The sequence below is a fragment of the Buteo buteo genome, chromosome 17 (assembly GCF_964188355.1).
Source record: "Buteo buteo chromosome 17, bButBut1.hap1.1, whole genome shotgun sequence".
Classification (NCBI taxonomy): Eukaryota; Metazoa; Chordata; class Aves; order Accipitriformes; family Accipitridae; genus Buteo; species Buteo buteo.
The window spans coordinates 27368225-27392286 of record NC_134187.1 but is presented as its reverse complement, the minus strand read 5'-3'; the positions used below and the strand labels follow the sequence as shown (position 1 = coordinate 27392286).

General features: G+C 35.5%; 1 protein-coding gene across 3 annotated transcripts in view; it reads left to right on the top strand.

Annotated features, from left to right (window-relative positions):
- Positions 1-24062, top strand: part of COL21A1 (collagen type XXI alpha 1 chain) — a 115473-nt gene that overhangs the window by 78960 nt on the left and 12451 nt on the right. For all 3 annotated transcript variants that reach the window (XM_075049325.1, XM_075049323.1, XM_075049324.1), the window contains 5 exons: positions 10238-10282; positions 10570-10623; positions 19533-19586; positions 20875-20928; positions 21440-21511. In XM_075049325.1, coding sequence (XP_074905426.1) covers positions 10238-10282; positions 10570-10623; positions 19533-19586; positions 20875-20928; positions 21440-21511 — 279 coding nt within the window. The remainder of the gene's footprint in view (positions 1-10237; positions 10283-10569; positions 10624-19532; positions 19587-20874; positions 20929-21439; positions 21512-24062) is intronic.

Sequence of the window (24062 nt, the reverse complement as noted above, 5' to 3'; positions counted from 1 at the left end):
AGCTGTGTTCAATCACACAGAAAGTGTTGTGTATGTAGACTATGTTAGACTGTGAAATGCATGAATATGTAATTAATATGTGCCTGTCCTAAGTGGCAAGTCACTAAACATAAGTCACTTACTGTGATCTTTCATTTTGTCAGGTCTCAGAAGGAAGCTATGGAAAATCAAGATGGATCTAGATTTTTTGGCATTGTTTTAACATATGCTGCAAAATGGAAATGTTTTGAATCTTTAAATATTTGTCAGACAATAAAGTTTTAGCTCTAAGATTATAATTTATGGTGAATAAAGGCAGAGTGTGTGTAGGTTTTTTCGCCCTGGTGTATAAATGGGAAATTCAGACCAAGCTTTTTAAACTATACATTGGTAATTCCACATAGTCACAGGCAAAGCTATAGGAGCTAATGCTTCACAATGCAATTTCTGTTTGTGTGCGCAATTTCGTATTTCATTTTTAGGCACACATTATTGATTGTCACTGGTTTATATCATTGCATTTTGACATCGCAGTAATATAAAGCATGACTTGAATCTTAGTAATATGCCTCAAGGACAAATTCCTAGATGTATTCAAATGTTGCTCCATAGAAAACAGGGATGTGGTGTTTCAGGTTTATAGGGAAAGCAGCCTCTTCTTGGTATTAATTGTGTCTCTTAATGTTCATGCTAGACAATAATCAAAAGAAGAGATGTCTGAATGCCTTTAACACATCCCCTAAATATTTCTATCTTCCTTTCTTAATACACCGTGAACAGCAGGAATTAGCGTTTTGATTTACAGCTTAGGTAAATATCTGCTGGAGTTTCCAGTGACTCTGGAGACCGAAGAGAAACTTGCCTCAGCTGATCACGATACTTAGAAACCAAACATAGGCAGTAGGTGATGAATGAAGAAGACACTCAGTTAGAATGTAGCAGCCATAAATATTTATTATTTCAGTTGTTTTCATTTACAGATTGCTGTTCTGATCTGTGCTTCCCAACGTTTTTGTGGTGAGTTACTTAACCACAAGTAGAAAGAGGATTACCAAAAGGATGTTTGACTTTCCTTCTTCTGATCCAACTTCAACAGGGTAGTAATAGGGTAGCCAGTTTTCTTGCTAGTCAGCATTCTTCTTCAACATACGGGACAAGCCAGAGAAAAGATTTCCTGTACCTATGTCCTCAGAAGGTCTGAGTTACAGCCTCCTTGAGAACTGTGGTCAGGGTGGTGATATGAAGCAAAGTAGCTGTAACTCCTTCAGGGCTCTAAGTGCTGCATCTGGGCATCTAATCTACAGTCTATACTCTGGTAACAGTTTTCATTTCACCTCATATAGCCAAGTAGACATACTTAGTCCATCTCTGTGTTATGGTTCTTCTTTGATATGAAAAGAATATCTGTATAGGATTATTCATCCCGTCATGAAATACTTGTCTCTAAGAAGGGGTCATTTCCTTCTGAAGTTGCCTGTTTCTTTTAAGTGGCTTCGTTTAGTTTTTTAGATTACTTGAAGTTAGTTGAATTGAACCCTTCCAGAAAATGTGGAAGAGAAAAACAAGCAAACAACTTAAAGCAGGGCTTCTTTGTTATTTTTGTGTTCAAGTGGTAGCTGGGCTGTCAAAGTAACTAGTTTCTTGTTATGGTTCTTCATGTGTCCTTCATGATCAATAGCATTGATTATTGTGCAGTATGCTCAGTTACAGTCATGCTGATTGTTCAAGGCAGATTGTCACTTACTTTGTAGTGTAGAAATAGGAAATGGTATAATGAAGTTAAATAAAGGAGATCTGCAGTATTTGTGAGCCTTAAAAATCCTTTCAACAGAGAAACCATGTTAGTATTGCTTATACTCAATATTCCTTCTATAAAGAAGGTGATAAAGATAGTTTTGTAACTGAGATCAGTTGGTTCACCTCTATTCAGGAAGCAGTGAAGACAGTCCCTGTCCACAAAGAGCTTTAAACCTGAAATTAAGAAGTTGATACTCAGGTCTCAGGCACTCAGGTAGATACAGTGCTAGCAAATTTGGGGAAATTTGGTGCAGTTAGTGTTATAATTTTTGTAATCTTTACGTATTAAAATTACAGTGAATTGAAGCTATGGAAAGTTTTGTCTGAGTACAGGCTGTCTTCCCATCCACAATGAAACAAAAACCTGAACATTCTTTAATCATACTGAATTTAAATCCATTTGTAAGGTTTAATTAATGTTTCTGCTAAGATTAAAATATCATGATAGTATAAGACCTTTCCTTCCCAAACTGACCCCCCCATGGTAAAAATATATATTTTTGTCATTCGTACCACATGTTGCTGTATTGTAAGTCTTCATTATTATGTATGTTATGACCAGCATTTGTTGGGTTTTTTTTCAGATAGATAATTTAAAAATACTGTATATTTGTGCTTAGCCATTGTTCTAAAAATATTATATACCACAAATCAAATAGAATAGTACTCTGGGCTAATGAAGCACAAGGAATGCAGCGCTTATGGGATCCTGTTCTTAGGTCAAGCTTGGAAAAAATTGACTTAAGGATTTTGACACATTTTACTCATATTGGACCAATATAGAATAAGTTACTATAGGACCCCCAAAATCAAGGTTATTAGATCCACTAAGACCAAGAATAAAGAAATGTACCACAGAAACATTAAACACCTATATATTAACAAACCTATATATTAACACAATATTAAATGCACAGAAACAAACGTTGACTCTTATTGTGCAAATTAATTTTTGCTTTAGTAATTAGTTTTAGTAATTAAATCTAGTCTTAGTGGTTGCTACGTAAGTCAAGGTGTGATTTTCCTTCTTTGTGCTCTGGAAGGGTTTGATCCCAGTCTCTGCACCAACTTTTATTAGCTATTTCTTAAACAGATAAGAGCTGCCAAGCAGACTAAGACTAAAGGAATTATCACAGGACTTTTTCTCTGACAATGGATAGGAGTATGTAGAAAATGATATTTTTTTCACCTGTTATTTACTGCCAGATTCTGTCTGTCAGAGCATTTGGGACTTCCTTAGCCAAAAATGCATGCTGGCCCATCCTACTTAATAGCCAGCAGCGGACCCATTTTCTAGTAATTTTACAGTCCTTTTTGGAACACGGTTTTACTGTTTTCATTTGCTACATCCTGTGACAAATTTCACTTTATGCACCATATGGAAAAAATGTATGATTTGTTGTTAAACCTACTGGCTCCTAATTTAACTGAGTGGCTCCTTACTACAGGAAAGGGGAATGGCTGGAAGTTGCATTCTTCTGCATCAGTGACCTGTGTGAACAGAACTGGGATTCCTGTAGTGTCAGACAGCCGGGCATATGGGGTGCAAGGACCAAAGCAGCAGTCAGTGCCCTTCGAGGAGGCTCTGCCGTCCTCAGCCTGCCCTCTCTTATGTGTGCAAGGTGCTGCAATTGTGTGACCCACCATAAACTTTTCTCCATAATTTAAGTAGTGGGGAAATTTTAAAGGCATGTAACTGCTTGAATATCAGTGTGTTTACATGTAAGTATCAAACATAGGTCAGTTTATCAGCTGTTAGAAGTCAGTGTAAACTTTTTAGACAGATTGGATGTTGGTTTGCACAGTCTGTAAGGGTGGTGCCTGGCATGGCAGGCAGAGGGAGGGCATCACGGTGTCACCTGCAGGGCTGGGAGCTCGGCTTTGTCTGGCCACCTTTGGATCCACAAAGATTTGACAAGTCTGATACTAATATTATTTTGAAGGGTATTTACAAGAAACAGTGACACCAGATTCAGCCTGGGACAGGATATACACAGTTTTCATTTTCTATTAGTATTTCCAGCTTTCACATTACAGTTTTCCAAGGTCTGTGTTGTTGGCAATGCGACAGGGGTCACTGTGTTCCACATCTAACATATGTGTGTTTTATTTTTAATAACTGATTTGCCAAAAGAAGTGTTGCAAACTCTGGTCTTATAAATGCAAATATCTTGGTAATGCTTTTTCCTTTCCTGCATTTAATTTAAAGCTGCTATGCTAGTCCGGTGGATTCTTATTATGTCTGTGGGAATGCTTCTTTGTATTTAGCCCATTTTTCTTTGTCATCAATTCCAGCTACTCAGTAGTAGCAGATGCAGCTTCATTGAATTTCTTTTACATATATTTTGCTACTTTCCCCAGTAGAAAGTTTTATCCATTACCCAAATTGGGTTTGTGTCTTTCATTCTATTAGGATTATCAAGGATTTGCTGTAATCTTTTAAAAAGTATCTTGACTGTTCTACTTTTATCCAAATTATGGCTTGACTTGTACTTTTTTACATACCTCCAGTAAATCTCTCATGTCTCATCAAGTATGCTTTTTCAAGTAAGGATCAGTAATACATAAACAGCCATATTTTTCAGGTGTTTAAAGGGATCATGGGAACATCTGGGTAGATAGATATTTTCTGTGAATCCTGTTCTATTGCTATAATTCATGTAATGTCCTTTAGTGTCTTCCCAGAATCAGAATTGCAGATTTTCAGAATAGAAGGAGCCATTTGATTGAAACATAATTCAGAGAACTCTAGAAAACACTAAAAAACCCATCTTTTTATCAATAGTCATGACTTTCGTCTGTTTTAAATGTGATCCTTCAGCTGACCCTGATTAACAGTTACCCTGTTGAAGAAAGAGTAGGGTCAAAATTAACACCATTCTGGCAATCTTCTTAAAAAGCCTATGGACTTTTTAAGACTGAAACTCTGATTACAGTTTCTCAGTGCCTTGCTGGGAGTCTTTTGTGAGGCTTGTGCCATTGCCTGAATTATGAATGATCATTAGGGATACAGTTTGAATTTTTATTGTGTAAATGGGCAACAGCCCAGAATGTGACCATCTTTTAACAAAAGTTTCTCAATGTTACTCAGTGGATCCATTTTTTAAAATTAATATAATTTAAACAAGTTAGAGTCATGGCAAAATAACCTCACTGACCATCCTCATGAAAAAACAAAATATGAAAGCAGATACTATCTTAAGCCATAAAATAAACCATAATATCTACCAATATTCAACAGTAGTAATAGAGAAGCTGGTAGATTTTTTTTGTCCTAATAATGACCTCTGAAATAAAGGGTCTGTGTTTACCTTACATTTTACTGCTTCTTAATTTTTTCAGAAGGTCTCACTGTTTAAACAGGAAGTATTGTTTTATCATAACTTTAAAAATCTTGTTCATTTTTAATAGAGAAAAATGATATTATTTCAGGTACTTTTGTCTTGATGTTGAAAGAAGAATGGGTAGTTTGAAAAACTGTTCCATAGTGATTTGTCCTAGATAATATTTATCAAATATTTGACACATTACAAAATAAGTCCAGGTGTTCTGTATTCAGTGAGGAGCCTGTTTAAAGCAGTACGTTGAAGGAGTACAGTTTTGTATACCCTAAGATAATAATAAGATAATGATACTACTATTCTCTCCATCTTTTGGGGGAATTGACTGCAAAAGAGTTCGCTCATAACAGAGAAGCTTTTGGAAATAGTCTGTAATTTTGCATCTTCCAGAGACATAATGACAATGGATATGTTAACTGTAGTCTAGAAACTCCTATTTTCCATACTAGGGCTATCAGCCAGTACTGAAGAGTAAAGTCCTACCAGGCACTGAATAGATGGGGAATATTACAAACAGTAGCAGAAAATAAAGAATACAATAGGCTAATAAATACTCATTTTAGGAGTAAAATAGTTTTTGTTTTGTTTTGTTCTGGGAAAAGTTTTTATGCATAGTTTCTTCTGCTGTTTGCAAGCATAAAGTTAAGCATGAGGGAGATACACATAATCCATAATAATAGCTAGAAAAAGTCCGGAAAATATTTAGAGAAATGTAGCTTGTGGCTTAAGTAAAAATGCTTACACCTAGTTGATGTGTATATAAGGCCTCAGGCAATTTACTTAATGGATTTTTTGTGGGGCTGCATGGAAAAAAATCCAGCTGTTTAGTGTCATCCAAAACAAAAATAGACACTTCATGATTAATGAAAGCTACAAGAAAGATTTTCCAGGGATTGTGAAACCATGTTCCTTTTACAGTTAAATCTATTGTATCTGCCAGGTATTATCAAAGAATGGAAGATTTATTTAAACTGCTAAAACTGGGATAAACCAGAATATTTATACAGAATTGTATGAGTGTCATCATTGAAGCTCATCATCACCATAGACACAAATTCATGCTTTTGGGTGTTCTGAAGTCCCAGCTGTGGGGACTGCAGCTAAGGAAGATTGCATCAGGGATTTAGTTGCATGCCCAGATGAGCTTCATTCTGTGATGCAGCTGTGAGACCCATGGCTAAGCATTGCTATTTCTTGCAAGTAAAGCATACCCATAGCTCCTTTTACCTTTACACTTACATGTCTTGTGATTCTTAGCCAATGTGAAGACTGTCACAAGCTATCTGAGCCTATAGAGACCTATCACACCAGGCATATACAAACAAGCAAAGCAAAGAAGAAAAAAAAAAGAGAATTTTTGCTCCAGAGAAGGAGACATCAAGGTGTGTGGGATTTGGTCGCCTAGGCACTGGCACCCAGAGCCATTTGAGATGTATGAGGGCAACTGCAATATGTGGCATGTATGACAGTTCTTAGAGCAGACTGACATCTTTTTCAAAGGGTAGCTCAGCCATTCCACAGCACCTTTAGTGACACCAGAGATGATTCCAGTTACCTACATGGCATTCAAGTGTCACTTTAGGTCCTGGGGGTACCCTGCAAAGGCTCCCCAGGTCTGTTACAAGAGTGAAAGCTGACAGGCTTCTAGGTACACGTAGGTAACACAGGGTGGAAGATAAATGATTAAACAGGCAAAGGAGGCTGAATAAAGGGTAAAGATAGCAGTGTCTTGACAACTAAAAAATCTTTGTTAGCTGCCAGACTGATCCATGATCACATTAGTTTTTAGGCGCAAACTCAGCCATGTGTGTTAAAACTGCAGTTGAGAATCTTTAGAATAGACATGTTTTTAAACCAAGGAATTAGGTTTACTAGGCTATCTTGCTGGCTTTAAATTTCATGTGATTACAGCACTTGCTGATAAAGGCTAAAATAATGAACAATACTACAGTCTCTGATGCAGTAAGGGAAAACTTCCCATTTAAGGGAAGATTTCAGAGAAAGGTAGGCATTTGAATGAAATTAAGGTAATTGAGAAAGTCATACTGATGGTGCTGAAAGAACTAAGGCAGTGGTAAGGCTTGCAATAAACTTTGTTTTTAAATATGAAGAAACACTGACTAAATCGTACGTGAAATTTGATGTTAAAGAAGAAGGGGAACAAATTAACTGATTCAGAAGTGTAAGATGGTCCAACTCACGTAAGGACAGAAATCACTAAAGCACAGTAGTTGCTTTGATTTTTAGCAATTCGGGCTAGAAATCTAATGCTATGTTTTATTGGTATTATAAGTGCATATATGATAAGTACAAATCATTTAAGATAAGTTTTCTGGAAAGACAAAGAAAAGAAAATCTAGACTTACATCCCCTTTTTCTTATATCATATGAAGAAAATGTTACTTGATAGCTTTGCAAAGGACATCCCCAAAGGCAATTTTTTTTCCGTAGGACAATGAATCATGAATTATTCCATAGCATTGATTCTGTTACTCCCAGTGGGTGGTAGTTTTCCCATTTGTAGCAGTTCCAAACATTGTGTTTCCCTTAGTGGCAGAAAAATTGCATGATGAATCTGTTTCGTATTAAATTTTGATTAAACACAGGCATTTGTGATATTTTTAGCTACAATATACTCTTCACAAAAATTACAGTTTTATCTTACAAATGGAGTAAAACTAGTTGCTTTGCTCCATGCTTTAAAGTAAGAAAACATTTTTTTGATAATTAGAGTAAGTACGTATTTTGATAGTTTTGTTAGTGTTATGTCACCCTATTAAACATAACTTCCTATTAAAAGTGCCTTATTACTTATAGTGAACAAAAAAATGCTCAGATTCTGAGGATTTGTACTGCATCTGAAATCTCTGTTTAGGAATAAGGCACATTTCCAAAGCTTGGTTTGGCTTTTGACCTAGAAGTTAGGGAGGAAACTTGGGATATCTAAACTACTTTTTTACCTTGTCTTCTGGGAAAGTGCAAATAATTCTAATTGGCATAACCAGAGATTATCCATGTAAAAGGAAGTAATAGATTGGGAATAGATAATGAGAAGTAAACCAGATTTATTTTTTAGGCATCCTGGAGCTGATCCTACAGAAATTAGTTTTTGTGATTACTGAACCATGGAAGCTATACAGAAAAATAACTGTCATGGTAAAAACTCATTCTTTGTGACCAAATTAGCCACTTCATTGTCCTTCTTTCGTGCCAACGGACGTGTAGAGAATAACTGAAGATCTCCACCCCATGTACTCTGGGAATCACTCATACTAGCACAAGTGATAGATTCATTCTTAGCTGAGTGAATGTCAGTGAGCCCTAAGAGAATTTTAAGGGTCTGGACCAGCTCCCACTGAAATAAGAGCCTAAGTTCTCTGTACTTCAGTAGTGCAGAGTCAATCAGAAGAAAAAAAAAGAGGGAAAAAAAGGAAATATGACTTAGTTTTACAATTGTTGCTTGAGTTTTATCCTTCTTTGCCACTGATGTAAAGGTAAACTTAAATGTCTTAGATGAACAATTTCTTTTAGCCAAGGAAGTTCAACACAGCTCAGCTGGACATTGTGTTTCTTCTTTTAGGCATACTTATATAATGGTAAATAATTCACTGTGTTGGATAATTATGTGGAACCATCTTCTCTCAGGCCTGCAAATAGCATAGAAATGTAACCATGGAAAGTTTTGGTACATCCTTTCAGTAGGAGAAGGTTGCTTCCTAGTGGGAGGTTTTTTCAGCATATATGAAATTCTGTTTTGTATTACAGGTACAGATATTTATAATTTAGTTTTATATTTTACAGCTACAGAAACTAACTGTTAAAATAATTATACTGAGTACTCATGGACAGGTCAGGAAATTCCTAAATGTGGTGATAAATATGCCCTATTTCCCATATTTTTATTTGTGCAAAAGGTCTAAGATGGTTGTGGACAAAAGTTTAGCAAGAAGAGTTATGTTACACAATGTGAGTAGAAGTCTCAGAATAAGGCATTCTTTTCCAGTTCTTTATATTATATTCTTTGATCTCTAATTTTAATGATAGCTACATTGGAATTTTGATGATCTGTAAAATGCTCAGGATGTCATTGTTAACTCATGTGCCATTGACAAATGAACTGTTTCTTCTTGATGGGGTCATTATTAGCTGAAACTGGGTGTAAACTACAAAACAATGCCAATTCCAAGCCAGCGTTGCACAGATGTAATCCATATGGAAACTATCAGGTTATTCCTGGTTGTTATATTCATGTTAATTTATTTTTTTTCCCACAAAATGGATTTGTTTTGATGGTGTCTAGAATAGTCTTGTTTTCACCGCAACATATTAATTTCAATATTAGATTAAAATGTAAAGTCTGTAAGCCAAATTCTTGCTGCAGATTAATGATGGTACAAGTAAGAACAGTGTCTGTCCAATAAATTTGAATAGTTTTACTTGAGAGAAAAAATAGATTAACTGAATGTAGCCTACAGTTTTAAATATATATGGAGTTTTGTTTTAAAACTGAATTATGTTCAATTAAATGATCACTGTAAGAAAGCTGTGAGATATACTTTAGAGCTAAATGAGCAATGATGCTGAGGAAATGACAGAGATCTTCAAGTATTATGGAAGCTAGCATACATCAAATAGAATTATAACTGTCTCTTGCATTCTGTTACCATCACTGCATTTTATATAGGAAAATAGGATTTGTCATACTCATGGTCCTATTGACCAGAACTTTTGCTCTGTCTTATGTGGAAAATGTTATGGATAATGAAAAGTGGTTTCTTTCCCTTTGTCAGTCAGGGTTTTCAGTAAAGCATTGCAGCCCTTGGTGGGCAACCAGGAGCATGTGAGCCTGCCCAGTGGCAGGGATGGACTCCTGGCATGAAGGCACTGGGGAGCGACTGAACATTAGTGTTTCACTGTATCCCCAGGTGAAATAGTCTGCATGTTTCCAGCTGAAGCTCTTTTCTTTTACATGTTTTTTTAATTTTCTATTTCCTGCCCATATTTTGAACCCCAATCACATGGCAAATGTTAAATTTATGAGGACATGAAGTGGGGGTTATATATTATTTTCTGGAGAAACTATTCCATATATTTAAAAGGTTTTCTTTTTTTCCCCTCAGGGAATTCCTGGAATCCCTGGAAATCAAGGAGCAAAAGGACAAAAGGTATTATTAATAGTTCAAAACACAGTTAAAACCTGTGCATACATATATATCCATTCCAAAGTAAGGGTTCAGTCTGTGCTCAGAGAAAAGTTTTCATAGTGGGGATTTAGGACATCAAATCATGCTGCAAATGAATGGAGACATGCTCCAAACTCTTTGTGGCATGTTTGAAAATCTCTCATAGTACTTTGAGAAATCCTAACTAAATAAATTAAAGAATATTTTAAAAATTTGTTAAGTATGCATACATTAATCACAGAATTCTTCTCTTTATGTAAAAAATATAGGGTGAAATTGGACCACCGGGTCAACCAGGAGCAAAAGGGTCACCAGGGGATACTGTAAGTTTGCAAAATGGTGTTATTTATTATGTACAAATAATTCTGATTCTGTCATTCTCTACTTGTAATAAGCAAACAAGCAATAGGAAATACAGTAGCAACCTAGCACTTTCAGGTTGGCAAATATGATTAGACTAAGTCTAATCTCTGAATTCCCCCCAAAATATTATATACCCATTTTTCTTTTAAAATTGATGATTTCCTGATTGCACATTTGATAAACAAATCCAGCAAACACATTATTCTAAATTTACTCTCTGAATTAATTAACTTTATATTAACTGGCAAAGTACTCAAGTAAATTTATTTTGAAAGTTAAGACCGACTTAAATATTGTCATATTGTGCAATGGATTTCTGAAGATGAATTTCAGGATGCTTTTTGTGATAGTGCTCTTTTGACAAAGACTGTGAGAATAGCTGAGATCACTGAATTCGCAAACTGCTTAAAGAGAGATTTTTATTTCGGAATGTAGGAGACTGAAAATAATTAATTCTTTTTGGACAGTCCAGCTTACCACATCTTTGTTGTTGTCTGAGTGGGGTGATTTCTATGTTCTTCATAATCCTTTAGAAATCACAGTAGTAAAGTGTGTTCTGAAAGTTGGTGCAAGTATATATAGACTTTAAAAAATGGAAATTTTAAAGGCAAAAGGAACAGCTGCTTAAAACTATTTGGAGATCTTCTTTAGTTAGTAGGAAATTCATCACTGGTTGAACATATGCTACCTTAAAAAATAATTATCTTTTCTATTGAAAAGTTCAACAATGTTTAGATGGTTCCATCATTAATCATTCTCACTGTTAACATTTTGCGCTTGAGATGTTTTACCTTCTTTGCCGACTAAAATGCTTCTGACTTTCCTGAGAGATACATGGCTTAACATCATAAATAAGCTGTTTACTGTGACTTTTTATTTAGTTAAAGAGCCTATGTTTCACCCTACATTCAACCTCAAGCATATCAGCATAGACTATTACTGCTAGAATGAAGTAAATACTGTAGAGAATTAAGTACAGAATTAAGACTGATGCTGTTGTCTCTATGGGCAACAGATCAGTAAATGACTAAAAAGTTTAACCTTATAAGAAATTTGTTGTTTATTCTTAGTGTATATAGCCATATGGTAGTATAAGAGATTTTATGTACTTGTATTCAAGCTACAGAATTAGTAACACTTGTCAGGGAAAAAATTAGGTAACACTTCTTGATTTGTAGCTGAATGGTAAATGCAAATGTTTTAATGTGTGACAACAAAGGGAAGAAGATCACTTGCTTTTTTTCTTCCCTTGTTGCCTCATCTTGAGATGCACTATATATTGTGCATGTAACAGGCTTGTCCATGCCCACTCCAAATAGAAGAAATTTCAGTTTCTCAGGAAGCCAAGAAAGCCATTCAGTGAAAATATTTAACTGGGAAATTTCAGCATTTCTGTAGTATTATTACTGGGGTAAATATGATTACATGGGAAACTAAGATACTGCTTAATTTCTTTAGCTTGGAAAATGCATTTGAAGATAAATAATCAGCGAGACCAACTCTGCCTGTGATTTTGATTTTGATAACAATAGTGATCAGTTTTCTAGTATCTGAACCCAGAAGAAGTATCAGATTCTTATAAATGTTTTGATAGCATTGCTTTGATAAATAAGAGACTAACACATAAGAACTTCTTACAAAAATTAATCTCAGATCAGTAATTCTCTTGCTAATTAGTTCTATCTGAAATGGAAGGGTGAAAGGAAGTAGTAAATGAAATTATCAGGACAAAGCTGAGGGATTTCAATAGCAGCAAGAAGGAAATGCTCTGGATAGAGCTTCAGAAAAATGATTAGAAATAAGCAGATGACATTCATGAACTGGAAGGAGAGACTAAGAAGCTTAGATAGTGATGCCTGCATTGTAGGTACAAATGGCGCTGACCATTTTATTGCTAAATAGGGAAGCTATGGTTAGAAGTTGCAATATTCCTTCTATCAGCAGCAAAAGACGAGGCTATGGCGAATGTAAGTTTTTGGCCCAGTGGCATATTTGAAGTGTGGAAATCATGGGTGAAAGCTGTGAACTGTTCTCTCTGCTGCCTTTGCCATTATGTTAAGCCTCTTGATATTTTGGCAACAGGTGAGAGAACATTGCTATACATTCTTGGATTTTGGTGATTGTTAACAGATTATATTGTTCAGCTTCATAACTTCTCTGCCTCTCAATTCATTTACCCCATCTCTTCTCAAGGTCTTTCCTTACGAAAATGCTTCATCAGTAGTGAACTTCCTCTTGATATCCAGCCGCTCGGCTGGATTTCATCTATTCCAGAAGGCAAAGGGATTTCAGATGCCACTTGGTAGTGTTAAAAGTAGAAGAAAGGGAGAGGGCTCATTCTGAACTTAAAGAAATCCATACTTACATCTGCAAGGTCAAATACAGGATAGTTAGTGACTTTCTAAACGGGGCTTGATGTTCATTCCTCAGTCATCAGGATGCCTACTGTCACACTGTTAAGGCCGCCTTACTGTCAGTGTCTACCTTTCATTGTAGGACAGGAATAATCTTTTCAGGGACCTTCCTTTTCTGCTGTCAGTGACTCTAGCGTTGTTCACCCAGGTTGTTGCGGTAGCTTGTGCCTCATTTTGGTGGGTGACAGGAACCCTGGAGGAAGAGGATGCCAAGGAACTCAGTGCGGACCTTTTGATCCTCTGTCTTTCTTGCTGAATCTCTCTCAAATCCAAGTTAAGGTTACCATCTGCTAGAGTACATAAGGGCAGACCTGACATCAAAATTATTTGGGCTTACATACTGCTGCATCATTCCCCATTCTAAATAGAATCCTTGTTTGCATGGAGGCTAGCAACACATATGTCTGGCCATCTTGGTACGTGCAGTCTTGCGTAACCACATGTTGCTGCATGCCAAATTAACCATCTGAGTACCAAGGTAACTACTAGCCTAAGGGTCATTTATATACTAGTGCTAGAATGTTCCTCAGGGTATGGCACTTCTCTGTCCAGGTTGTTACTGGTGCATGTTTCCCTCCAAGACAGAAAGGGTACCCAAAACCAGGAGTCTTTTTCCTCCAGAGAAAAAGAAAATACACATTGATGTATTGGAATTCAGAGCTTTAGGAGGAGTTTGGTTACAAGGAGCCCAAGTTAAGGGCTCACTATAAGTAAATAGTGACTAAAAATATGATAGTTTCCATCCCTAAGAGCAAAGTAATGAAAGGGTTTTTCTTCTTTTCTGGGAAGATACTGCAACTGTTTTGTCAGATATCTGAGTCACATATGAGTCTTGAACATGATGTCAGACATTCTCATTCACTTCAGAATATTGAATCAGGAGTGGGAAATTTGTTCTTGATGTCATTTTAATGAATGGAGTTTTCCAGAAGTTTGTCTCTTTTGCTTTCAACTGGAAATACAGTCTGCTTTCCATTAGAGTTCTACACTTTCGGAGTTGGAAATCACAGAGAGAAATAATGCTTTTCCATGGCTGTCTAAGGATCACCAAAAGACTAAGTCAGATGCAGTTTCCCAGATGTTGCCTACATCTGGCCAGCAAAGACAGTTTTGGTTTGTGGATTTTCTGAGCTTGGTGATAAGGAGTCTCATGCTCTTCTCACACACAGCAGACCTGACAGTAAAGGATTTCGAGAAGACTGTATGCCCCAGTTACAACACGTGTGGATGCTGGATGGTTCTTTATTTCTAGAAAGAGCCTGTTCCTCTCCAGTTACTCCTGGTATTAAGAGCAATATATGCCTACCCGGCTAAACAGAGCATGTACTTGGCCTAAGGCTTATCTAAATCTGAGTCCTCTCTATCCTTGCTATTTTTTATTATATCTTAGTGTTGAAGTTTTGATTATGTGCATCTTTTCAGTTAAAGTCCTTTCAGTATCTGTAACTCCCACTGCCCTCTCCCTGAAAGCATGTCTGTATTTTTTTCTGCCCCAGATTTATTGGGGTTTTGTCATTTTGTATGGGATTATTTGATTGATTACTTGGTGAGAGGATCTTTGATTTAATAGAACGTTATCTCCATTGTGGGAAGACTTCTTGATTTTCACTGGCCATTTGTTCTCTATTTTTCTATGAAGGTTGCCTTTTCTGTCCAATCAGAATGTAGATGAACTTCAGATGCTTAAGGCTGAATAGTAGTCTAATTTTACTTTTCAGAGGGAATATATTTGCAGACCTCCCAAGTTTCTATTTGATCTTGTATCTGAATTGCACTTAAATCATGTGCTAGACTTCATTTGTAATCAGTCCGGTTGTTCAGACCTCCAAAGGGAGGAACAATCACACACTCTGTAAGTCAAGGTTTGCTGTGTGTCTGTCCAGTAATGTACGTCTATCCCATCACAAGTAAACCTCACCATTTCAGAGGTGGTCTTTTGGTTTCAACTGTGCATTTGTCAGAATGATGTTGAGATCATTGATTCCAAAAAGGACTCTTAAATCTTTACTTTGGCATGCTCTGATTATGCTGAGTACCGCTTAGTCATGTGGAATCTAAATGGATATGTGGATTATCACTTGAAGAAGCTGAGGAGGTTGTTAAACTGTAAATAGACTGACTTTTCAAAGTTTTGCAGTCCACAGATCTCATCTTCTTTCCTACTTCTTAATTTTTCACTTTGTTTTATTGTTTTTCATCAAAGAAAATTCAGAAGAACTAAACGTGGCTTGTGCTTTCTCCTCTATCTCTGTAGATAGCCACAGACAAAGGAGAGAGCCCTGAACTTGCTCTCTGAATAATGCTAGGTTTTAAAAAACTTGACTCTGGTTTCCAGATAACAACGATTATGTATAGGCATGTGAATGTCTATAAAAGTATTGAAGAGCTCACTTCTTTTTCCATGCTCACAGTTCCTTAATAAAATACATGATCAATTAAAATCCATGCAGCCCTGGTTGGAGAGAAAGATTGAAACCAGTTTTGGGTTTTACAGATTCTGGCCCACTCTGTCACCCAATACCTTCAGAATTTCCTGTACAACATACAGCTACTCTGCACACATCCAGCAGCTCTTCCTTTCCTGACTGTGCCACAGGCATGACCACTGCATTACAGCTGTCAGAAGCTCTTTTGTATAAAGTGAGCACACTGGTTAATTTTCTTTTCATGAACTTAGAGGACGTTTTCAGCCACCTAAAGATCTTATCTGGAAAGAATGAATTTCCTTGACAACCAGTTATTGCAGTTGTTTGGATGAAATTTGGGTGAAACATTGCCTGGAAGTTCAGCTGTCCCTGCTCCTAGTTAACACATGCACATTTGGTCCCTCACCTGTGCCTCTTATCATTTTTATTGCCTATTGCTGGAAATTTTTTCTCCATTTCTTTCTGAGCAAAGTTGAACAAAATGCCGGAGGGAAGGCTGTATCATCAGCTGTAATAAAGCCTTGTGGGATTCCAAAGTGTACGTATTTATTCAAGTAACTCACCTGCCATGTTTTCTTCAAATTTTATTTAGATAAATAACATCTGGTTCTTTACAGTTGAAAATAATTTATTCATGTTTCCTGTCAACTCATTTAATGTATCATTTGTCACCTGATAAAATAAGTAGGAAATTGATGCATGGAATATTTGAATATGTTATATGGCATTAGGCAATTTCAACCAGAAGAGATAGTGGGATTTTCCTTGTATTAGTCACACTGAATATGTTTGTTCCAGAAAAAAACAGATGGAAAGTTTGTGGATGGTCTATTAATACCTTGGGAAAATTCTTCAGTAACAAGTTCTCCTTCAGCAATAACTATCCCTATTACATTGCCAACATCAGTAATTTATTAATTTATCTGCCACATAAATAGTGTCAGCTCTGGAAAATGGGGGAATAATGCTACATTTTATGTCCTTGAATTGTTCTTTATTTTTATTCAGGACATGCTCTTCTCTTTTAATTTTACATGCCATAGTTTTCAGATTATGTTCTCAAGCTTTTCCTGTATTGCATCTGAAAGTTTTCTTCTTGCAACCCAGTGATTTCATGTAGTTGTCTTCCTGTAATTTTTTAAATGAAATATGTTAAATATGGCCTAGTAATGAAAGTGCAAGAAAGGAAACCAGGACAACTGGGTTTTATTTCTCCCTTTCCTGCAGATGTATGCCTGACCTTTTAGTTATATTAAGCGCATTTTCTGATTTGCCTTCTCTAGTGTATGTTTGCACATCAGTGTGGGTATATACACATATCTGATTTAAAAAAAAAAAGCTATTCTGTACACATAGTATTTCCACTTTGGATAAGATAAACTGAATGCGGGACATTTCTGATGAATGCTTACTGCTTCTGTGATCCAAGGACTGGTGTGAGCATAAAGTAGAAGTGATCTAGTGTGGAGTTGGTGGGGGGCAGGCTCTCAGCGGGTTACATGACTTGAAATGCAGGGCTACACTGAGGTGGCAATGTGAATGGAGCCAGAAATCCCCCAGTCACGTTTCTCATCCCTCCCCACTATCCCTCCCCAAACTTGTGCTTGCTTTTCTCTACTGATTAACGTGCTAGTAATGAGCATGGAACAGGAATCTGAGAAGAAAATAATAATTTCACAATGTTTTTTGGAAAAGAAGGTAGCCTTCAAGGAATGCAAAAAAGATCACACAATGAAGAGAGCTGTATGTCAGAAGCAGAGAGGTCAATAGATAACATGAAATTTGATTTAAAACAGCCACACTGAATTAAGCCTTACAGGGAAATGAAAATTAATAAAACTTTATTTTGCTGTGTAAATAAAAAGAGAAAAAGTGAAGAAGCAGACCTGATGTGCAGGTGAATTAAGACAGTCTTAATATAATCAAAGTTAGGTTCCAAAACCAAATTAATATTTTCTTACACTTGCTGTGACAAAGCTGGCACTGAACATAGGCAATAAGCAAACAGTTAATAGGAATACACTGTCTCTTAGGTTATGAGTGGAAGCAGACCTCAGAAACTTCTCTCCAGCTGGAGAGGAATTGGTAATTTCTATTCCAAAAGTGTGAAAGAAATGGTATAGGATATAGTAAACCTTTATTTACCAAATAATAGATTACACTAGATTAACTGCATCATCTTTGATAAGACAACTGATTTTCTATGTAAGTAAGAACAAGCAGATCTAATCTTCAAAGTTCAGTAAGTTGTTGGAAATTATTCAATGTGTCATATTATTAGTTATTTTAGCAAAATTGAAGTTTAATAGAAGAATTTTCATGTGCAATTGACTGAAAGGGAAAAGTCCGAGACTGAAAAAAATTGTCAGCAAAGTTACTCAAGTTTTAGTCTTGTGATTGATACCATTTATATGTATTCACAGACCTGTGTCTGTGGCCTAAAGAGCAAGTTGCTATGTTTATTGATGGAAAGTTTTGGTGACCAGTACTTTCTTACAACGCAGGAGGAAAGAAACCTGAGTTAATCTGTGCTGCCTCAGTTAACAGTAAAGCACAGGTGAAATGCCAGAAAATTGATGAAATGCTGAAATACCTGGTAATAAAGAATTACTTCTTGTTCCAAATATTTTGAATTTTCTCTTGTATTTGCAAAAACAAAGTCATCCTTTTAGTTTTAGCAAAGGAAGTTAATAATTTTTTTTGGCAAAACTGATTTATAGTCTGTGTAAGAAATTACTGTAGACATACATTTAATTTTGATCACATGTAACTTTTGAAGCAGGTGTGAGATAGTCATGGAACTGAATATTTCCCACTATTTAGTACTAAATGGAAGGTGGTTGTTTTTATCTTTATGAAAGCAAAGATTAAATAACAATAATAACAGTAGGTTTTGAGAATACTATCAATTAGAATCATTGATAAAGCTTAATCTCTAACAAGTTAGATTTCCAGGCCTTATTTAATTGTTTGACTTTCTGTACTATTACGCTTTTTTTTAATGCTGTGTCTTAAGTATACTCTTATAGCAGATCATATTTTGGAGTATATATGCAAGTCTAAATAAAACAATAATAATATATTGTTTTTATTGACACCTGCATGCATCATAGAGTCAAAGACAAGTGAGATGAAGTGTGAGAAAGACATATATTAACACCAGATGTAGAAAATACTATAAATGGGAATTCCTTCCTGGAAAATATGAGTTTTAAAAAAAGATTTATTTTCTAATGTATACTTGAGAGTAGCTTTAAACAGAAATTAAGAAAGCCAGCCATTTGATGGTTTAACACCCTTTAACTCTTATCTTATGTATGGAACAAAGACAACTAAACATGCCTTTATCAACACGTTTCCATGAGAGGAGTCCAAGGGACTGTTTTGGCAATGCTCTGGCTTTGTACATGTGCTGAAGTGTCGTGATCTGAAATGGCAGAAGCTATTGGGTTCTTGAATGAACAGTTCAATTCTGAAGAATCTGGAAGAGATGCAAAGGTGTGGCCCCGAAGTTAACTGCTACCGATAAATCTCCACAAAGTTTGCAAAAGGAGTCAAGGCATGGCAGCCTTTGAGGGACACACAGTCAGAAAAAAGGAAAAGAATTATGAAATGCCGCATAGACTTTTGCTGGTTTTGGAACCCTAAATGGAAACTAAGAAAATCTTGTGTCACTTTCAATTCCAGCTAAGGACATGTTAAAGATACGTTAAAGATTAGATCACACAGGGTTTTGAGTTGCAGAATTTTTTCTCTCAGGAGTATTTAATGACAGCACTGTGCTTTTTTCCTGCATGTTTTTTTTCCACTGCATAGCAGCCCTTCCTTAGGCCATAGAAGGTCTAAATAATCCACTGTAATGTATCAGACGTACAGGCCTGTATAGTAATATGAAGAAAGACATTATATTTCCTGTCCTATTTATTTCACTATAGAAATATAATACTAATAATACTAATACACCGTACTGAAACTATTATTCCTCTAGCTTAATGCAGAAATGTCTCTGTGTTTTTCACAAATAATAAGGGTTTGATGGGACCAGAAGGCTCATTTGGTCTACCTGGAGCTCCTGGGCCTAAGGCAAGTGTTCATGTTAATTTGCTTGTGACTTTGATAAATGACTGCTTTATAGATGACAAAATGCCAGGATTTTGAGCTAATTATTTGGTATATTGAATATTGGTGAGTAGCTGTATGATTTTCCCAATATTACCTTATATGATAGTTCAGTCTCAAGAGAGCATAATACAATTTAGTAAATGGTGCCTGTCATCCTTGAGGTCTGGAACAATTGCAGAAATGGTCATGAGACTTTGCTTCAGCTTTGCAGTCCTGGAAAATGTTCTACAATGCTGGGAGCCAGATAATTCTCAGTATACATCAGAACTTTCTGCCCATGTTATATTTATTTATATTTTAGTTGTGTTAAATAATATTACATGCTGCTTTTTCCACCCAAGGAGCCAAACTTATTTCAGAAAACTTTATTGATTGCACTGCCACTACAGCAAGAATTAATTTCACCCATGCACTAGGAAACTAAAATAGATACTATAAATCCAGATCTGTTAGTGTAACCTTTCAATTTAATCCAAGATGAGTTTTGGCCACTAAGCACTGAATTGTATGTCCTAGAGAATATTTAGGAATACAGAATCCACTTCCTGAACTTTGTATTTACATTTAGCTCCATTTTCACCCATACATTATTTTATATCCAAAAGTACATATGTATTTATTTAAAATTGTATACTCAAGGTAACATTTTTTAAAGTGGTCAATGTTTGCTATGGTCAAGAAGATTGAATACCTATGAAATGACTAAAAATTAATTAGCTTTATTTTCATTTGTGAAAAATGCTTTTGTTTTGTATATTTATCTCATTCACAATATAAGCTGATTTTTTAGAGAATCATTCTTAATAAGCTTATTCTTACAGAATAGCATCATGAAGTAATCAATAATTCTTAGATTTTAATGAAAATCCTCATGCTGAATATATGCCTAATTCCATAGGCTACAATAAAAACCAAAACATAAATAAATATTTTGGCTCAGACAGGTCCAAGGATTCTCAGAGTTTTATTAAAAAAGATGGTGGAAATATGAAGTCAGTACACAAAAACATGGTATAACTGGGCAAGGGAAATTAGGCAGGTGGGGAAGGGACAGGTGAGCAGAGGCTGGCAGGTCACATTTTGTCATCAGTATCTCATCTTTCCTAAGAGAAAGTTGAAGCCTTTCAGTCACTACCTGTGCCTATTTTTAAGTGCCTATTTCCCAGCAGTGTCTGTTTATGTTTTCTAGTCATACCACATGTGACAAAACGTACTGATGTATCAGCCACACTCTCATATTGTTATATAGGGTGATAAAGGCGAACCTGGAATACAGGGGAAACCAGGATCATCAGGAGCCAAGGTAAATATAAATCTGGAAGTATTCTAGTTAAAGAAGGGACTGATTTACTTTTCCATGGTTTACTGATTTTCCATGATTAGTTACAAGGCAGTTTGTTTCAATATAAAACAGTACTTAACAAAATTGCATCAGAATCCATTTGATGGCTTATTCTTACTAATTTTATACTAGATTTTAGGCAATGTCAGCTGTTCATGAAGTTCAAACCTGCAAACGTTGCCATTGCTTCAGACAGTTCTATTTGTGTAATTTTGAAAAACCAACATCAAGTGTATTAAAAGGCAATTAAAAAAAGATAAATACTGGAAAACTGAGGTTAAGAATTAGGAGTCTCTTTTGTGGCTTCTCCATATTCAACATCCCTTCACAAATTCTCCAGACATTTCAATTATCCTCAGTTATAAAATTTCAAAATATCATAGCCAAAGCATATCATGTGACCTTGAGAAAACATGCAATATATGTTTTTACACACAGCACATCACTAATACAGAACTATTGTGTTACTCAGGGAGAACTAGGACTACCGGGTGCTCCAGGTGAACCAGGCTACCCAGGCATTCCTGGTACCCAGGGTATAAAGGTAAGTATTTTTTCCAGTTTTACGTTAATTACATCTTTTATTGGAAGTACTTAAGTGCTTTTCTTATAAGTGATTGTTATTAAAGGAAAACCTTTTTCTAAATACATAATTATTATTAGAGAATAGTTGCTATATTTTGGAAGGCCCATTTTTTAGAAGAACAGTTATTTTTCATAAGGAGGAGAGAAATGCCAAAACAGAGAAACTGTTAACATAAAATGCTATGACATAGGTATTAATGAAATTTCCATTATGCATTATAGTACATAATGGTATGATCCATGCTTCTATATTTACTTAATGTTATAGCAAGTGCTACATCCATAAAGTCTATTGTACAAAGTCTTTTGTGGAGGTCCCATAAGAACTGGAGCAATTAACCCTAGGCAGCTGGGACAGATTCAGCTCGGTTAGCTTTAGCCAGTAAAAGTTATCTGACCTAACCAAGCTGTCCGGGTTCTCCCACTATTTAGCTGAGAGGGTCTGCGCTCCTTGGGGAGTCATTAATTCACATCTCTACACCTTTCTTTGTCTGTAGCTGAAGCCTAGACAGTTAGCTAAATTAAATGTTGACATTTTAGACAGTACAAGTTAGGTTAGATTCTTGTACTTCTGCTGTACAGGTTGAAAATTATTTCTTCTCTTCAGATGAACCTATGTTTATTTCTCTTGCATACTGAGTTCTCATAAAGATCATGCCTTCAAGGATCTCACCATCTCTTGGTGCAGCCTTATATCTATCAAACACTGCTATAGATGTGGTTGTGCTGAAATTCTTCTTTGCTGAAGAACAGTTTTGCAAACACGTTGTAAAATTTCATATTGATGTTTGACTTATCTGGATAGCTATCCTTATTTTTAAAGTGTAGGTATGTAGGATTTTCTGACAGTCGCATGTCTTTAAGGAGTCCCAGGTTGAAAAGATTATAGGCAATATTGTTCTGTGGTATGTTTTGAAATTCAAGCACACAGCTTTTTGCATAACTTAAAGCTGTAATTAACATTACGTTAAATACTTTACTAGAGATTTTCTTCTATAAGATAACAGCATTCAACTAAATATCTACTGTGTGGTTGAAGCCTCTCAGTTTTGTCACAGCCAATAAGGCAGAGCTTTTTGTTTGACTGGAAGCTGGAAAGCCCCTAGAATATTTCTTGCTTTAAAATACTGACTTATTTTTGTCTTACTGTAACTCACAAAACTCACTGGAGTGTGAACTGAGTCTCTTGAGGAAAAATCAGCTATGCTTTGTCTATAGAATGGCATTTAAGAACCTGAAAATTAGAAGTAATTGAAAATCATTTCTCTTTGTGTCCTGTGGGTAACTACCTGTGTTTTCTAAATGATGCTATTTCAGGACGGCACCTTTCTTCTATGTAACTTAACCAAGAAATGGAGAAAGATCAAGAATTTATGCTTGGTAAATTTAGGCAAGTTTATGTGAAGGAAAGATGGCATGTTTATTTGAAACAGATGATAGAGAAAAAATATTCACTATAATTTAAATAACATGATTTGAGGATAATTTCAGGGTTGAACACCTGTCAGCTCTAATGGTTCAAAAGTGGTTGAAGTCAAATTAGTTCCACTGCTGTAAATTAATTAATTCTAATTGTAACTAAATTTCTGACTTGTATCCATTACATTTTTAGTCTAAATTTTAATTAAGATTTCTTTATCCTGGACACTTTTAAAGCAATAATATGTGCATCCTGAAAATTAAATGTTTCATTACTTTGCAAGATAATGAGTACTGCTATTACTTTCATTATTTTATTGTATTTTTATGGGAAAATATGACTTTTTTTTTTACAGTGATTTTCTTAATCAGCATATACAAATATAAAGCTTATTTCAATGTTATACTGTTTCTTTGGAGCAATGTAAGTGATCTGATGTCATGTAACAGATGATAGATTTGTTTCCTTTGGATATAGTTTACTATAACTAACAAGCATTACCTGCAACTATTCAAACTAGATCTTTTTCAAGCAGCAAGTTGTCAAGGCTAAAAATGTTGCTGTATGTACTATGACCCCAAATTTAATATTCAAATGTAAATTTTAAATTTAAAAATTTAATATTACTTTTAAACTCATTAACAAAAAATAATAAGTTAAATCATATTCTAAATTATATTTGAACTGATTAAATAACTTCAAATTTGAAAATATAGAAAAAAATTATATAAAAATAAATTAAATGTGTTTAGGTAATGTATCTGACACTTGTGTTGGAAATCTACCAATGTTTCTTGGGAAATACTGGAGTCTCAACTAGGGCAAAGATTCCTCCATTACATATTCAAATTACAGATTTCAGAATAAACAGGAAATCCTGTAAAAACAAAGGAAGCTCAGGTAAGGTGTCAGATAGAAATAAGCAGTTAGTCAAAAATGATAATGCAGCTACATAGTATTACCAGCAATGCAGAGGACCACCTCTTGAAGGATGAAGCCCTTCATATAAAGGCATTACAGAAATAGAGTTGAATCAGGTACTTCACTATGGAAAGAAGGGTTGAAGGGTAAAGAAGCAGTAAGTTAGAAG